Source organism: Hemiscyllium ocellatum, chromosome 13 (genome assembly GCF_020745735.1).
Source record: "Hemiscyllium ocellatum isolate sHemOce1 chromosome 13, sHemOce1.pat.X.cur, whole genome shotgun sequence".
In the NCBI taxonomy this organism is placed as follows: domain Eukaryota; kingdom Metazoa; phylum Chordata; class Chondrichthyes; order Orectolobiformes; family Hemiscylliidae; genus Hemiscyllium; species Hemiscyllium ocellatum.
In genome coordinates this window covers 77,706,569-77,719,696 of record NC_083413.1, presented here as the reverse complement: position 1 = coordinate 77,719,696, position 13,128 = coordinate 77,706,569, and the positions used below count along the sequence as shown (strand labels likewise).

Sequence of the window (13,128 nt, the reverse complement as noted above, 5' to 3'; positions counted from 1 at the left end):
GGAGGAGCATTTATTGTTTTTTCTGTTTTAGTATCTTTAAAAGTTTTTTTTGTACTATAGGCAGAAGTGAGAAGTCTTAAACTGATCCTGAATCCTGCAAAAGGAATAATTCGAGAAGAGAAACAAAACACAATTCTAGATTAAATTAGATTAGATTCCCTACAGTGTGGAAACAGGCTCTTCGGCCCAACCAGTCCACACTGATCCTCTAAAGAGTAACCCACCCAGACCCATTTCCCTCTGACTAATGCACCCAACACTATGGACAATTTAGCATGGCCAATTCACCTGACCTGCACATCTTTTTCAATGTAGTGCTGAGGAAATGTGGGCAATGCTGTGTATTTGAAACTTTGGAGAGGACAGTACAGTGTAGTACCATCCTTGCAAGAAGAATCAAACCAAGAAAGGACAGAAAGGTGGGCAAAAGGAAATGTAAGCCAGAATTTGTAGTTGGTTGTCACCTGAGTTTTAATTCAATGATGAATAGGACATGACAAATGGTTGCTAAAGTAACTATTTCTTCAATTCTCTGCCCAGAGACAGGTCTGACCCATGACACTGTGATTACCATCACTGGTAAAGCTGGGAATCATGTCCCATATCCATCTCTGCTGGAACAGGGATCGAACCCATGTTCTTGGTGCCAATCTGATCCAAACCAGCTCTCCATGGGTTGAGTTGCTGTGGCAAAACACGAATCTACCTGTATGTTGTCACCTAGAGCAATAGGTAGTGATGTAAATGCCTTAATTCCTTTCTAGGTCTGACCAGGAATCCCTCCCACTTACACCATTGACATACACTAAAAGGATTTTCAGGTTAATACCCTTCAACCTGTTCAGCCACATTATGATACATCCTCCTTGATATCAAGTCTTAGAATGAGACTTAAGCTTAGTCTATATATGGATCCGAGTCTCCATAAGACCTCTGTGGTCACATTTTTAAGGCAAACAAATTACAATATAAACAACTCAAGCCATATTGTAACTCTGGTCCTGTCACATCAACAACAATCTGAATTGGCATCCTGCTTTTAAGCAATAAAATATCACATGGTGGTTCACAGGAGCAATGTAAAATCAAATTTGACACAGAGCTGCATAAGAAGGCATCAGAGAAATAATTGAAAGATTCGGTAGACAGGTTAGGAATGTCTTAAGGAGGAAACTTGAGGCAGAGAGCTGAAGGGATAGAATTCAAGAGGATCCAAACAAAGTCTCCAATGAAGTGATTAAAATCAGGGATGCACAAGATACCAGAATTGGAGGAACAAAAGTAATTCGGTGGGTTGGAGAGGCTGGAGGAGAATACAGAGGTCAGGAGGGGCAAGGCCAGCGAGTGATTTTCAAACAAGACTAGAATTCAGAAATTGAGAAATTGCTTGAGAACCGATGAATATCTGCAAGCACAGGGAAGAAGGGTAAAAGGAAGTTAGTGGGAGTTAAAATACATACTGCAAGCTCAGCTTTGATCACTGGAGTTTACAGAGGGTGGATTGTGGGCGGTCAGGCAAGGCTGAGTAGTCAAGTCTCGAGGGAACACAGACATCAATGAGGGAGGGTTTCAGAAAACAATAAGCTGAGGCAGGGGTTTTGACAGAGATGGAAAATATCCATCCAAGTGGTGGGTGTCGTCAGTTTATGTTTGGAAACTGATAGATTATCAGCAACAGGCAGCGTTTGGATGACAATTAGGAGGTATCAAGGATATGGGGACTTTAGAGGTGATGATGTAGGACAGGGAAAAAAAAATCATTGAGATGACTCTCTGGCAAGAGATGTTTGTAGCCAGGACACTCTAGTCCCAACTAGTTGGACAACAATGGAGATATATTGGCAGATAATGGAGTGATCAATATATCAAAGGTTGCAATCATATTGAGAAAGACGAGGAGAAACTTTGTACATGAGCCACATTTGTACAGGATGTTATTTGGGTTTCTAATCGGAGATGTTTTGGCTCTGTGGAAACTTAATTGGAAAGATTCTAAATGGTGTTCTGGGAGAGATATGCACAGATTTGAGAGGTGACATATGTTTAAAGAATGTGGAGAGAAAAGGTTGGAGATGGACAGTAATGTGCAATGTTGGAAGGCCAATAAACTCATGACCAGTCCCTCGTTGTAAACCCTCCAGCCTCAGACTATTTTGTTACAACAGCATCTGCAGATGCTTACACATGAGGCAATACAGAACAGTGGTATCATACATTATAGCCAGATGAATTTGTAATGACATCCTTGTTGAAACAGTGAACTATGACAAAATAAGGCAAAATAACTGAATGACAGTAGCATCCGATATAGATTCTCTCTTAATATCAGTGAAGCAAGTCTCAAGGGAACTATTTCAGTGCAAAGGCTGATGTGTTGCTTGACGTATTCATTCACTGGCTGAAGAAACAGCCTCAGTCCGCCTGGATTGAAGTTCCCCTTCATATCGTTGAAGTTGCTCCCAGAATCCCTCATTGGGCTCCACTGTTGGTCTGACTGATTTCACATGCTGTGAGAATAAAACACAACGACAGGTTTAAAATCCATCAGTCAGGTTCTACAAGAGGGAAGTGGAAATGCTGGCTGGGTTGCTTCACGTCATAAGTTAAATCTACCAGGGGCCAATTATTGTAACCCCATTGCCAATCTAGCTGGCATCATTGAACTCTATGCAAAGGTCCTGTGGCACAGTGGCAGCATAACTACCTCAGGACTAGAATGTCCATCTTCTAGTCCTACCTGCTGAAGGTGTCTTATACCACATCAGGACTTAATTGAGGAATATGATGGAATTGCCAGGGAAGAGAGTCGACAGGATTGCTCAGTGAAATGCTTGTCTTGTCAGGAAGCCAGAGAGAAAGCCTGTGGTCAATGGCAAGGATCATAGAGGGGTTCAATCTCTTCTTAGCACAGGGTTCTGTTAGAACATGGAGAACTTGGAGGCCATCCTTTCTAGAGTGGAGATGGTGTTCAACTTAATTTGCAAAAGTGTGATCCCAATTGTGATGCAGCGTCTCAGTCCTGCTGTAATGCCCCAGTGAAGTGCAAGGGCAGCTGGAAGAACAACATCTCATCTTCCAACCAGGTACATTACAGCCTTGATCACTCAAAATTGAGTTCAATAATTTCAGAATATTTGGCCTCCACATCAGTTACTGTCTCCCACACTCTTATGTCTCACTTTGTACAGGTTGATCCTTGTACAGCCAACCCATTTTCAATTATTCCTTCTTCCAATTAGCAACTCCTGTAGTATTTATCACTCTCTTGACTTATCATAAGCTATCTTTTTGTTTGCCTATCCCTTTTTTTACTTTCTCTCTCTCTCTCTCTCTGCCCCTCTCTGAGCATCATGTCCACTCCCCCACCACTCATCATCAGCATAAAAACCACCGTTTCCCAGCTTTGTCAGTTCCAACATTGGATTGCTAGACTCTGTTTCTCTCTCCACGGATGCTGCCAGACCTGCTGAGTTTTTCCAGAAGTCCCCCATTGTCTGTATCGTGTTACACGTGTAAACACAAGGAGAGGATTGTAATATTCAATATGCAGTCAGTTCTAAAATTGCAACAGTTGATTATCCCAAAGTATAAATGTCATTTCTGCTTACCAATGGGATTAGGGCATGTTGCATCGATTACAATAGGTTTCTGAGGATAGTTCAGAGGTCACTGGAGAGATGTCACTGGAAAGGAGTTGAAAGGTGATAGCCATTGAGACTATAAGGCTGTGTGTGAGTGCATGTATGTATGAAAGAGACTGGGAGAGAGACAGAAAGCAAATTTCACATCAGGAATGGCTGTTTTTGTCTAAAGGTAACCAATCTGCATTAGGTTCTGCATAGTTGGGGCAAAGAAAAGTCTTTCACAGTTGAATAGCTTTACATTGTGACAGCTCAGTGAAGATATTGGAGACAAAGAACAGAATTAACAGTTAGACAATTGTTAATTGGATGGCACGGTGGCTCAGTGGTTAGCACTGCTGCCTCACAACTCCAGGGACCTGGGTTTGATTCCAGCCTCGGGCGACTGTCTGTGTGGAGTTAGCACATTCTCCCTGTGTCTGTATGGGTTTCCTCCAGAATCCTGATTAGATTCCCAGGAATTCCAAGTGCTAAAGTTTCCTCCCACAATCCAAAGACATGCAGGTTATGCGAATTGGCCATGCTAAATTGTCCATAGTATTCAGGGATGTAAAGGTGAGGTGCATTAATCAGGGTAAATGCAAGGGAATGGGTCTGGGTGGGTTACTCTTCGGAGGGTCGGTGCAGACTGGTTGGGCCGAAAGGCCTGCCCCCACACTGTAGGGATTCTAATTTTAATTCAAATCTGAACACAATACGTTATTTGCAGTTGATGCACAGAGAAGTCTTAGAACAAATGAATAACAATGCATAGTGAGGGCTCAGGGAATGTCTGAAACTGTGAAGGGCTATAAGAAGGCAATGAATAATTAATAGTTCAGCACAATAGACAGTGAGGGTCAAAAACCGAAGTGCAGCACTTGCTTTGTTCAACTGAACCAAATTAGAGTTTAGGAAACTAATCCAGGGCATCAGTGGCTTGATCAAGCTTGCTAGATGCGCAAGTCAGCAAGCGAGGGCTCAAAGAAGTCGGAAGAACTAGAAGAGTTTGAAAGAAATCTGTGTACCATCAATAGTGCAGTATAACTGTGGCGTGCTGGAGTGCCATTTTCAAAGATCTAGGGAACGTACTCCCAGGAAAGGAAGGTGAACTCCCAGGACATCAGCAGTGCTTGAGGCAGTACACAACAGACCAACTTTTCAAGGCCAGATCATCGAGAGTGAAAGCCAAATCCCTTGTGAAATTTTAATGAGATTTGGTGACTCACGATTTCATTCACATCTGGGAGGGAAAGGGAAAATTGCTGAGGGATCTGTTTGATTAAATTCATTATTGATGAGTTCTGTGGTATTGTTCGACTATCATTTGCCGGTTACCCATATTTGCATCACGTTAAGTTTGGGATGTTAGAATATAAGTCTTATCTACCTTAAAACAACCTAAACCCTTCTTTCATGTCAATAACCTTTGCATGTTTGTTTGGGTAAGCTTCATTACTCTTCTTTCGTGATTAAAGAAGCCTGGCTGACTTACTTCTAATACTAAGCCCGTTAAAGCCTGAGACTGATATAATCGGTCATACCATCATCCTGGTTAAATGCGAGCAGTGGGGGAGTGGGGCTGGAGAGGAATCGATGTGCATCTCCAAGTTTGAGTGGAACAAGTGGAAGCTCGGAGTAAAGTCAAGCAAGGCTAGGTTGCTGCTATATAAACTCTGACTGATTAATATCACACATTGTCTGCACTGCAGACCTTTGGCACAAACACCCTTTCATTATGCTCTCACCAAGCATGCTTTGCATCAGAGGTGCAGATGTTCCGGGTACCATTTGGCCAACCAGTGGCACTTGTGCAACAGAGAAGTGCTGCAGAGCCACATTTCGCAGGCAGAGACTGTGCAGTTCACATCAAACAGGAAGAACTCCTGCTTGTGCTCATTCTTTTCGCACGCTGGTCTACAGACACTAAACGTGGTGATGGATTTTTTTTTCCCAACTAACAGACTAACCTGCATTAATCATTCTGGAAATATTGAGAGCAATAGAGGTTCAAGCAGCGGTACTAAAATAAATCAGCAGCAGGAAAAGGTTGAACTGAACCTTTGAAGCAATTTAATTTAGCTAATGGGACTAACTGAAGACCCTCTGTCTGATGGCTCACAGTCCTTCCTTATTGATTTCCATAAAAGCAATTTGGTCAGTAAAATAACATTTTCTGAGAACATCACGTACAACCACACTGAACTCTGAAGGGACAAAGTATGGCTGTGTGTTGTTACCCATAATACTGGAGTAAAACTAAGGCTGCCTGTCTGTGTTGCTGTAGAAACCATCCCAATAATGTCATGAGCTAGATTTCGCAACAGGCATAGCAGTTTATTATTCCTCCCTAATTTCCTCTACATCCATACCAATAAAGTGCTGACTCATGGCTGGCATTGGTTTACACTTCACATCGCCTCAGCTCTCTAGGGGGTCATTCCCCAGTGAGGAGGTTGGGACAGACAGTGTGGTGCCGGGAAAGCACAGCCGGTCAGGCAGCATCTGAGGAGTTGGAGAATCAACGTTTCGATCATAAGCTGTTCTATGGTAAGTATAGGAGTAGGCCACTCAGCCCCTGAAGCCTGCTCCAGCACTCTATCAGCTTATGGTTAGCCTGCACCCCATCTAGCCAGTACAACTCTGTATCTTCTGATCCATAACAAAACCCTGTCAAACTCGGTCTCCAGATTGTGTGTCAGATTTCTGCCTTTCTGAGAAAAAAAAGTTTCCCACTCTCCCTCCTAAATAGCTTAGTCCTGGCTCTCAAAATTATAGCCTCTCTTTCTTGATGACCCCCATCAGGAGAAATAATCCCTCTGCATCTACCCTGCTGAACTCCTTTATTACTGTAAACACCTCACCTGTCAAATTTCAAAACGCAAGGGCTCACTGTGCCCGGGCTTTTTTCTCAATCTACAGCAAGGTGGCGATGGTGAGGGGAGGTGATGACCGAGTGGCATTATCACTAAGCTATTAATCAGGAGACCCACGTAATCTTCTGGGTTCGAATCCTGACACGGCAGATGGTGGAATTTGAATTCAATTAAAAAAAACTGAAGTTAAGAGTATCATTATTAAGGACCATGAAACCATTGCCGATTGTCAGGAAAAGACCCATCTGGTTCACTAAAGCCCTTTAGGGAAGAGGACTGCCATCCTCACCTGGTCTGGCCTACATGCTTCAGACCCACAGCAAAAGTGATTGATTGCCCAGTGGGCAGTTGACAATCAGGATTGGGAAGTGAATGCTCACCTAGCTAGTGATGCCCATAGCTTGTGGTAAGGGCCAAGTCTCACGCCAGGAGGTGTCAGTTTCAATTCACCCATTCATTCCAAAGTATCTGATCTAAGTCACTGACAAGATCCCACTGACCCTCCCCAGCCCCTGATCCCATCCTCCTCCCCCACTCTACCACTGACCCCGGGCTGGATTCGAAGAGCTGCCTTCCCACTCCTGATTGCCATCCTATGAGTGTTCCTGGAGAGAGAATGGTTGTGAACAGCAATCAAAGTCTGAGTTAGGCTGACCTGTGTTGCCCCGCAATGTTTGAGCAGCCTATGAGATCTGTTAGCATCCATTGGACCATGTCCCAGAAACAGGAGAGTTCAGAGAAGGGAGGTGCTCCCTTGTGGTAATACGATCTTGATCACCTTCCAAAGCTGGTCCCAGTAATAATGATCACGATCATTGATTATTCTAAAAACAACCCATCCGGTTCAGTAGTTTGTGCCCTTTAAGGTTGGAAATCTGCCTGCCTTAACCGGGCTAGTGTATATTTGATTACAGATCCACAGCAATGTGGTTAACTCTTAACTGCCTTCTGAAATATCCCAGAAAACCACTCACTTTGAGCGCAATTGGGGTGGGCACTAACTTCTGGCCTTGGCCACGATGTCATGAAAGAATAAAGAGGCGTTTGGTTGGACCTTCTCACTCGCTGACCCAGCCTCAGCTGAAGCCTTGCCCCATCCTGATCACTTTGATTCAGGAGGTCAGGATCGTGTAAAGGGTGTGGACTGGGTTTACTTGCATTGCGCCAGAGGTGGGCTTTCAGCTATATGGGGAGGTTGACATCCTTCCCCTTGCAGCAGAAAAGGTTAAGGGGAGATTTAATAGAGACGTTCAGAATTATGAGGGGCTTTGGTAAAGTAAATAGGGCAAGACTGTGGCAGGAGGGCAGCACACAGAGGAATTTTCAGTGGTAAAACCTTGCTGTTGGTAAAAGACTCAGTGGAGAAAACATTTGACTCTTCTCATGGAGTGTTATGGTGCAGAAAGAGGCCATTCAGCCTGCACTGTTTCTGGTTGCCACAGCCTTACTGTCACACAGGACTGCTCTCCCATTAGAGAGAGATGTGACTGGTGGTGGTTTAACCCAAGGGTCAGCATGGTGGCTCAGAGATCAGCACAGCTGCCTCACAACGCCAGGGACCTGGGTTCAAATCCAGCCTCGTCAACTGTGTTAAATTTGACGTTCTCCCCGTGTCTGTGTGGGTTTCCTCTGCCTGCTCCGGTTTCCTCCCACAGCCTGAAGACGTGCAGGTCAGGTGGAGTGGCTGTATTAAATTGCCTGTAGTGTCCAGGGCTGTGCAGGCTGGGTGGGCTAGCCTTGGGGAATGCTGGGTTACAGGGATGGGGGGAGGGTGATGGGGGGAGGTGACATCTCTTCAGCCAGAGAGTGGTGGGGCCACTGGAATCCATGGAGCGCGGTGGAGGCTGGGACGTTAAATGCCTTCAAGGCAGAGATTGATAAACTCTTGATCGTGTAAGGGGTATGGGTAAGTGGCATTAAAATGCCCATCTGCCACAATTGAATGGTGGGATAGGCCGAATGGGCCTTACTTCCACTCCTATGTCTTCTGGGTGCTCTGAAGAGGGGGGTAGGCATGGGCTGGATGGCCTGTTTCCACGCTGTAGGGGATTCTATGCCGGTGGTAGCAAAAAAGGGCAACCACTCAGCCAGCAACCCCAAGGGTGGGAGCGCAGTTAAGGGGAGGAGGGGCCGAACGGCCTCCTGCCGCACGGTTGCAGCAGCAGCTGGGGATGTGAGTGGGAGTGGCCGGTGCGTCCGACTCACCTGGAACGCCTCCCGCAGGGACAGGCGCCGGTACTTCATGAAGTAGGCGGTGCAGACGGCGGCGGAGCGGCTGCGGCCGTTCTTGCAGTACACCAGCGTCCTGCCGCCCCGCCTGGCCGCCTCCTCCTCGATCGCGTCCGCGCACCGGTCGAAGTACTTGTGCAGATTCTCGGCGGGCTCGTCGAAGACCGGCACTCGCATGCCGCCGATCCTCAGCGCCGGGAAGGGCTGCTGCTTGGACACATTGATGCAGAAGGTGACCCCTTCTCGGGAGAGCAGCTCGCTGTCACAGGCGGACCGGGAGTTACTGATCAGCACCGAGTCACTCAGCGCGCACAGATGCAACATCTGACAAGGGTGGGGTGGGGTGGGAGCTGGGCTTGGGTGGCAATTGGAATGAATTACAGGAGTCAGAACCACTCCCTAAGAGTTTACCCCAGTCCAGGTAGCAACAAGGTGAACCAATTGGGACATCCTCAAAAAGTGCATCTCTCTCTGAAAGCAGCCCAGCTGAGTGTGCACGAGTAATAAATCTGCTCTGTTTACAGTCAACTCATGGCGTGGGAGGAATCCACCAGGTCCTAAAGCACACTGCAAATTGGCTGCTCTTGACAGAAAGGACTCCTACAAAAATATATAAGCAGGAGAGTTAGTCTCCTCAGTTTAGGGAACTAAAAAAAATTATATGAGGCAAACACAAATATTTTGTTATTCCCTTCTCTTGCACTTAGAATCCCCATAATGCAGAAGCAGGCCACTCGGCCCAACAACGCCACACTGACCCTCCGAAGGCCATCCCAACCGTTTCCCATGGCTAACCCACCTAGTCTGCATATTCCAGGACACTATGGGCAATTTAACACAGCCAATCTACCTACCCTGCACATCTTTGGACTGTGGGAGAATATGCAAACTCCACACTGACAGTCACCCAAGAGAGGAACTGAACCTGGTTTTCCCTCATACTGTGAGGCAGCAGTGCTAACCACTGAGCCACCGTGCCATCCCACTCGCTTTTCATTTCCGCTTGCAGTTGTCCTTCCGTGTCTCAATCATAATGTTATTCTTGAAACCAGCCTGCTATTCAACAGCATGAGGCATCACAGCCAAGACTGATGCCATCCTTCACCAACATCCACTTTCCCTTGGCTGAGAATCTCCCTGCCCTGTGATACGGTAAGGACATTTGCAGCCCCGTAGTTAGAAAGCAGAACAAGGTCAGCTGGTGTCCGAGGATAGTTTCCCAGATGGGTAAAACATCTTCTTCACACACCCATAAGGCCATACAGATATAGGAGCAGAATGAAGTATTCAGCCCATTGACACTGCTCTGCCGTTGAATGAATTCATGGCTGATCTGATAATCCTCTAGTCCAGTTTCCTAAATTCAACTTTCCTGCCTTTTCCGTGTAACTCTAGATGCCATTACTGGTTAAAATCTGCCCACCTCAGCCTTACTTGACATTTACATAATATGTATACATAACAATCAGCTTGTACAGCCCTCTGCGGTGAAAAATTCTACAGGCTTCTTACCCTCGGAGAAGAAATTCCTCCTCGACTTTGTCTTAAATGGCCAACCCCTCACTCTGAGGTTAACTCTCTGGTCCCAACCTCAATTAAAAGGGGAACCAACTTTTTTTGCACCTGCCCTGTCAAGCCCTCTGATATTCATCTTCATTCATGTGCCTTTTCATGAAAGAACGTGACCAGGAAAGAAAAGCTGCACATCACCATTACCACAATTGCACAAACTTTTTTTTATTTCAAAAATATACTTTATTCGTAAAATAATCATAAAATAATTTGATGGTCTGTACATTTGGTCATGCCATACATATGTCAACATTTACATACACAGATCAGAAATTATCATTGTTAAATACAGGTCTGTGCATTTCTCACTCATATGCCCATATATTTAGCTGAGGCATCAGCAGAGCCCAAACGACTGCATGGGCCCCCTGTTCTTCTTTAGGCAGGCAGATGTTACACGGTGGTCTATCCCCACCGCGCCTTGGCGGCAGCTGCCCCAAGCTTCAACGCGTCCCTCAACACGGAGTCCTGGACCTTGGAATGTGCCAGTCTGCAACACTCAGTCGGGGTCAACTCCTTAAGCTGGAATATCAACAGGTTTCGGACCACCCAGAGAGTGTCCTTCACTGAATTGATGATCCTCCAGGCACAGTTGATGTTCGTCTCAGTGTGCGTCCCGGGGAACAGGCTGTAGAGCACGGAGTCCCGCGTCACGGCGCTGCTCGGGACGAACCACAATTGCACAAACGCCAATTATGCACGAGTGGTGAGATTCTCAGTGAAACACACCTTCTCACCATTGTTTATTCAGATGAAAGGTTGAGCAAACCCTTTTTGGGTGAGACATCGAAACAGTCACAAAGGTCAGATAAAACTTAATGAACCTTGGCCCTCAATGATCTCACACTGTCCTTTTCAGACTGAACTGCTGAACTTCTGAGTTGGTCAAAGGTTATTGAAATTGACTGAGGTGTCTGTATCTCCGTGGCTAATCAGTTGCCCATGGCAATGACACCCTTGGTAACTTGTGAGCACTTCCTCCTTCATTCACCCATGTGAAATGCCAGGTAATGAGATCTCCTGTAGCCTTTGACCTACCAGTCTATTCTAGCTGTTGTTCAGGCTGAGGTCAGCTAGCTCAGCATCATGAGATTTTTTAATTCATTCACAGCATGAGGCATTACTAGCAAGGCCTCCATTTATTGCTCACTGGGCAATTGTCAATCACATTGCTGTGGGTCTGGAGTCGTATGAAGTCCAGATCAGGTGCGGATGACAAATTTCTTTCCCTGAAGGACATTAGTGAACTAGCACCATTTTGCCAATAGACTCTCAATACCAGATTTTCTTTTATTGAATTCAAATTCCATCATGGTGGGATTCCTCCCAGATCCCCAGAACATAATCTGGGTCTCTGGATTAATAGTCGGACAATAATGTCACTAGGCCATTGACTTCCTTGGTTGTTATTGCTCAAATCTATCTAAAGTAATGCACTCAGCTTTTGTGTGGCATCACTAGTTACTTTTGAGTCCAATCTGAACTCCCTCTCTCAAAGTGTTTTGGCTCAGTTGGTAGGATTCCTACCTTTCAGTGAGAAGGATGTAAGTCTAAAATGCAGTCCAGAGGCTTGAATGGATCGATAAGGCCTGCACTGAGCATATGATGTTGCTTTCTTGGATGCATTGTTAGCTGAAGTCCCACCAAGCTTTTCAACATATGCAAAACATCCCAGATTATCATTTTGTAGAGGAGCAGGGAGATCTTGCCATTGTTCTGACCATTATTTTTCCCTTAAATAGCATCCTTATCAAGTCATCATGTTGCCTTTTTTGTGGGAGCTTGCTGTGTAGAGATTGGGTGTCAAATTTCCTGCAGTTGGATGAACTGAGGATTATTCGAGAGGTTGAGAGGGTGATTGATAGAAGCTACAGGGACATAGTTACGCCGGAGAACAGAGGTAGCTGGGTAACAGTTAGAGGTGGGAAGGGGAAGAAGCAGGCAGTGCAGGGTTCCCCTGTGGTCATTCCCCTAAACAATAAGTATACAGCTTTGGAAACTGTTGGGAGGGACAGTCTTGCAGGTGTAAGCTGCAGTGACGGGGTCTGTGGCGTGAGGTCTGGCTCTGAGACTCAGAAGGGAAAGGGGGAGAGGAGGAGAGCGCTAGTTATAGGAGACTCTCTAGTTAGAGGGATGGACAGGCGGTTCTGTGGACATGGGCGAGACTCTCGGATGGTTTGTTGCCTCCCGGGTGCCAGGGTCCGAGACATCTCGGACCGTGTCTTCAGAATCCTTAAGGGGGAGGGTGTGCAGCCAGAAGTCATGGTACACATTGGCACCAACGACATAGGTAGGAAGAGGGGTGGGGAGGTCATTCAAGAGCTCAGGGAGTTAGGCTGGAAGTTAAAAGCTAGGACAGACAGAGTTGTCATCTCTGGGTTGTTGCCGGTGCCACGTGACAGTGAGGCAAGGAATAGGGAGAGAGTGCAGTTGAACACGTGGCTGCAAGGATGGTGTAGGAGGGAGGGCTTCAGGTATTTGGACAATTGGACTGCATTCTGGGGAAGGTGGGACCTGTCCAAGTAGGACAGGTTGCACCTGAACCAGAAGGGCACCAATATCCTGGGGGGTAGGTTTGCTAGCACTCTTCGGGGGGGTTCAAACTAATTTGGCAGGGGGATGGGATCCGGACTTGTAGTCCAGCAAGTAAGCTAGCTGTTTGTCAGGATGTCCAAGAATGTAGGGAGGCTGTGGAGAAGGTAGCACTGACAGGGAATACTTGCAGACACAGAGATGGGCTCAAGTGTGTATACTTCAACGCAAGAAGCATCAGAAATAAGGTGGGTGAACTTAAGGCGTGGATCGGTACCTGGGACTACGATGTTGTGGCC

General features: G+C 46.1%; 1 protein-coding gene across 1 annotated transcript; it reads right to left on the bottom strand.

Moving 5' to 3' along the window:
• Positions 1 to 4: 4 nt before the first annotated feature.
• Positions 5 to 9,256, bottom strand: dusp28 (dual specificity phosphatase 28). The gene is made up of 2 exons (XM_060834332.1): positions 8,702 to 9,256; positions 5 to 2,507 (listed from the first exon to the last, which is right to left on the bottom strand). Exons 1-2 carry the CDS (start codon positions 9,047 to 9,049, stop codon positions 2,388 to 2,390), a joined length of 468 nt encoding a protein of 155 aa, XP_060690315.1. The 5' UTR covers positions 9,050 to 9,256; the 3' UTR covers positions 5 to 2,387.
• Positions 9,257 to 13,128: the final 3,872 nt, after the last annotated feature.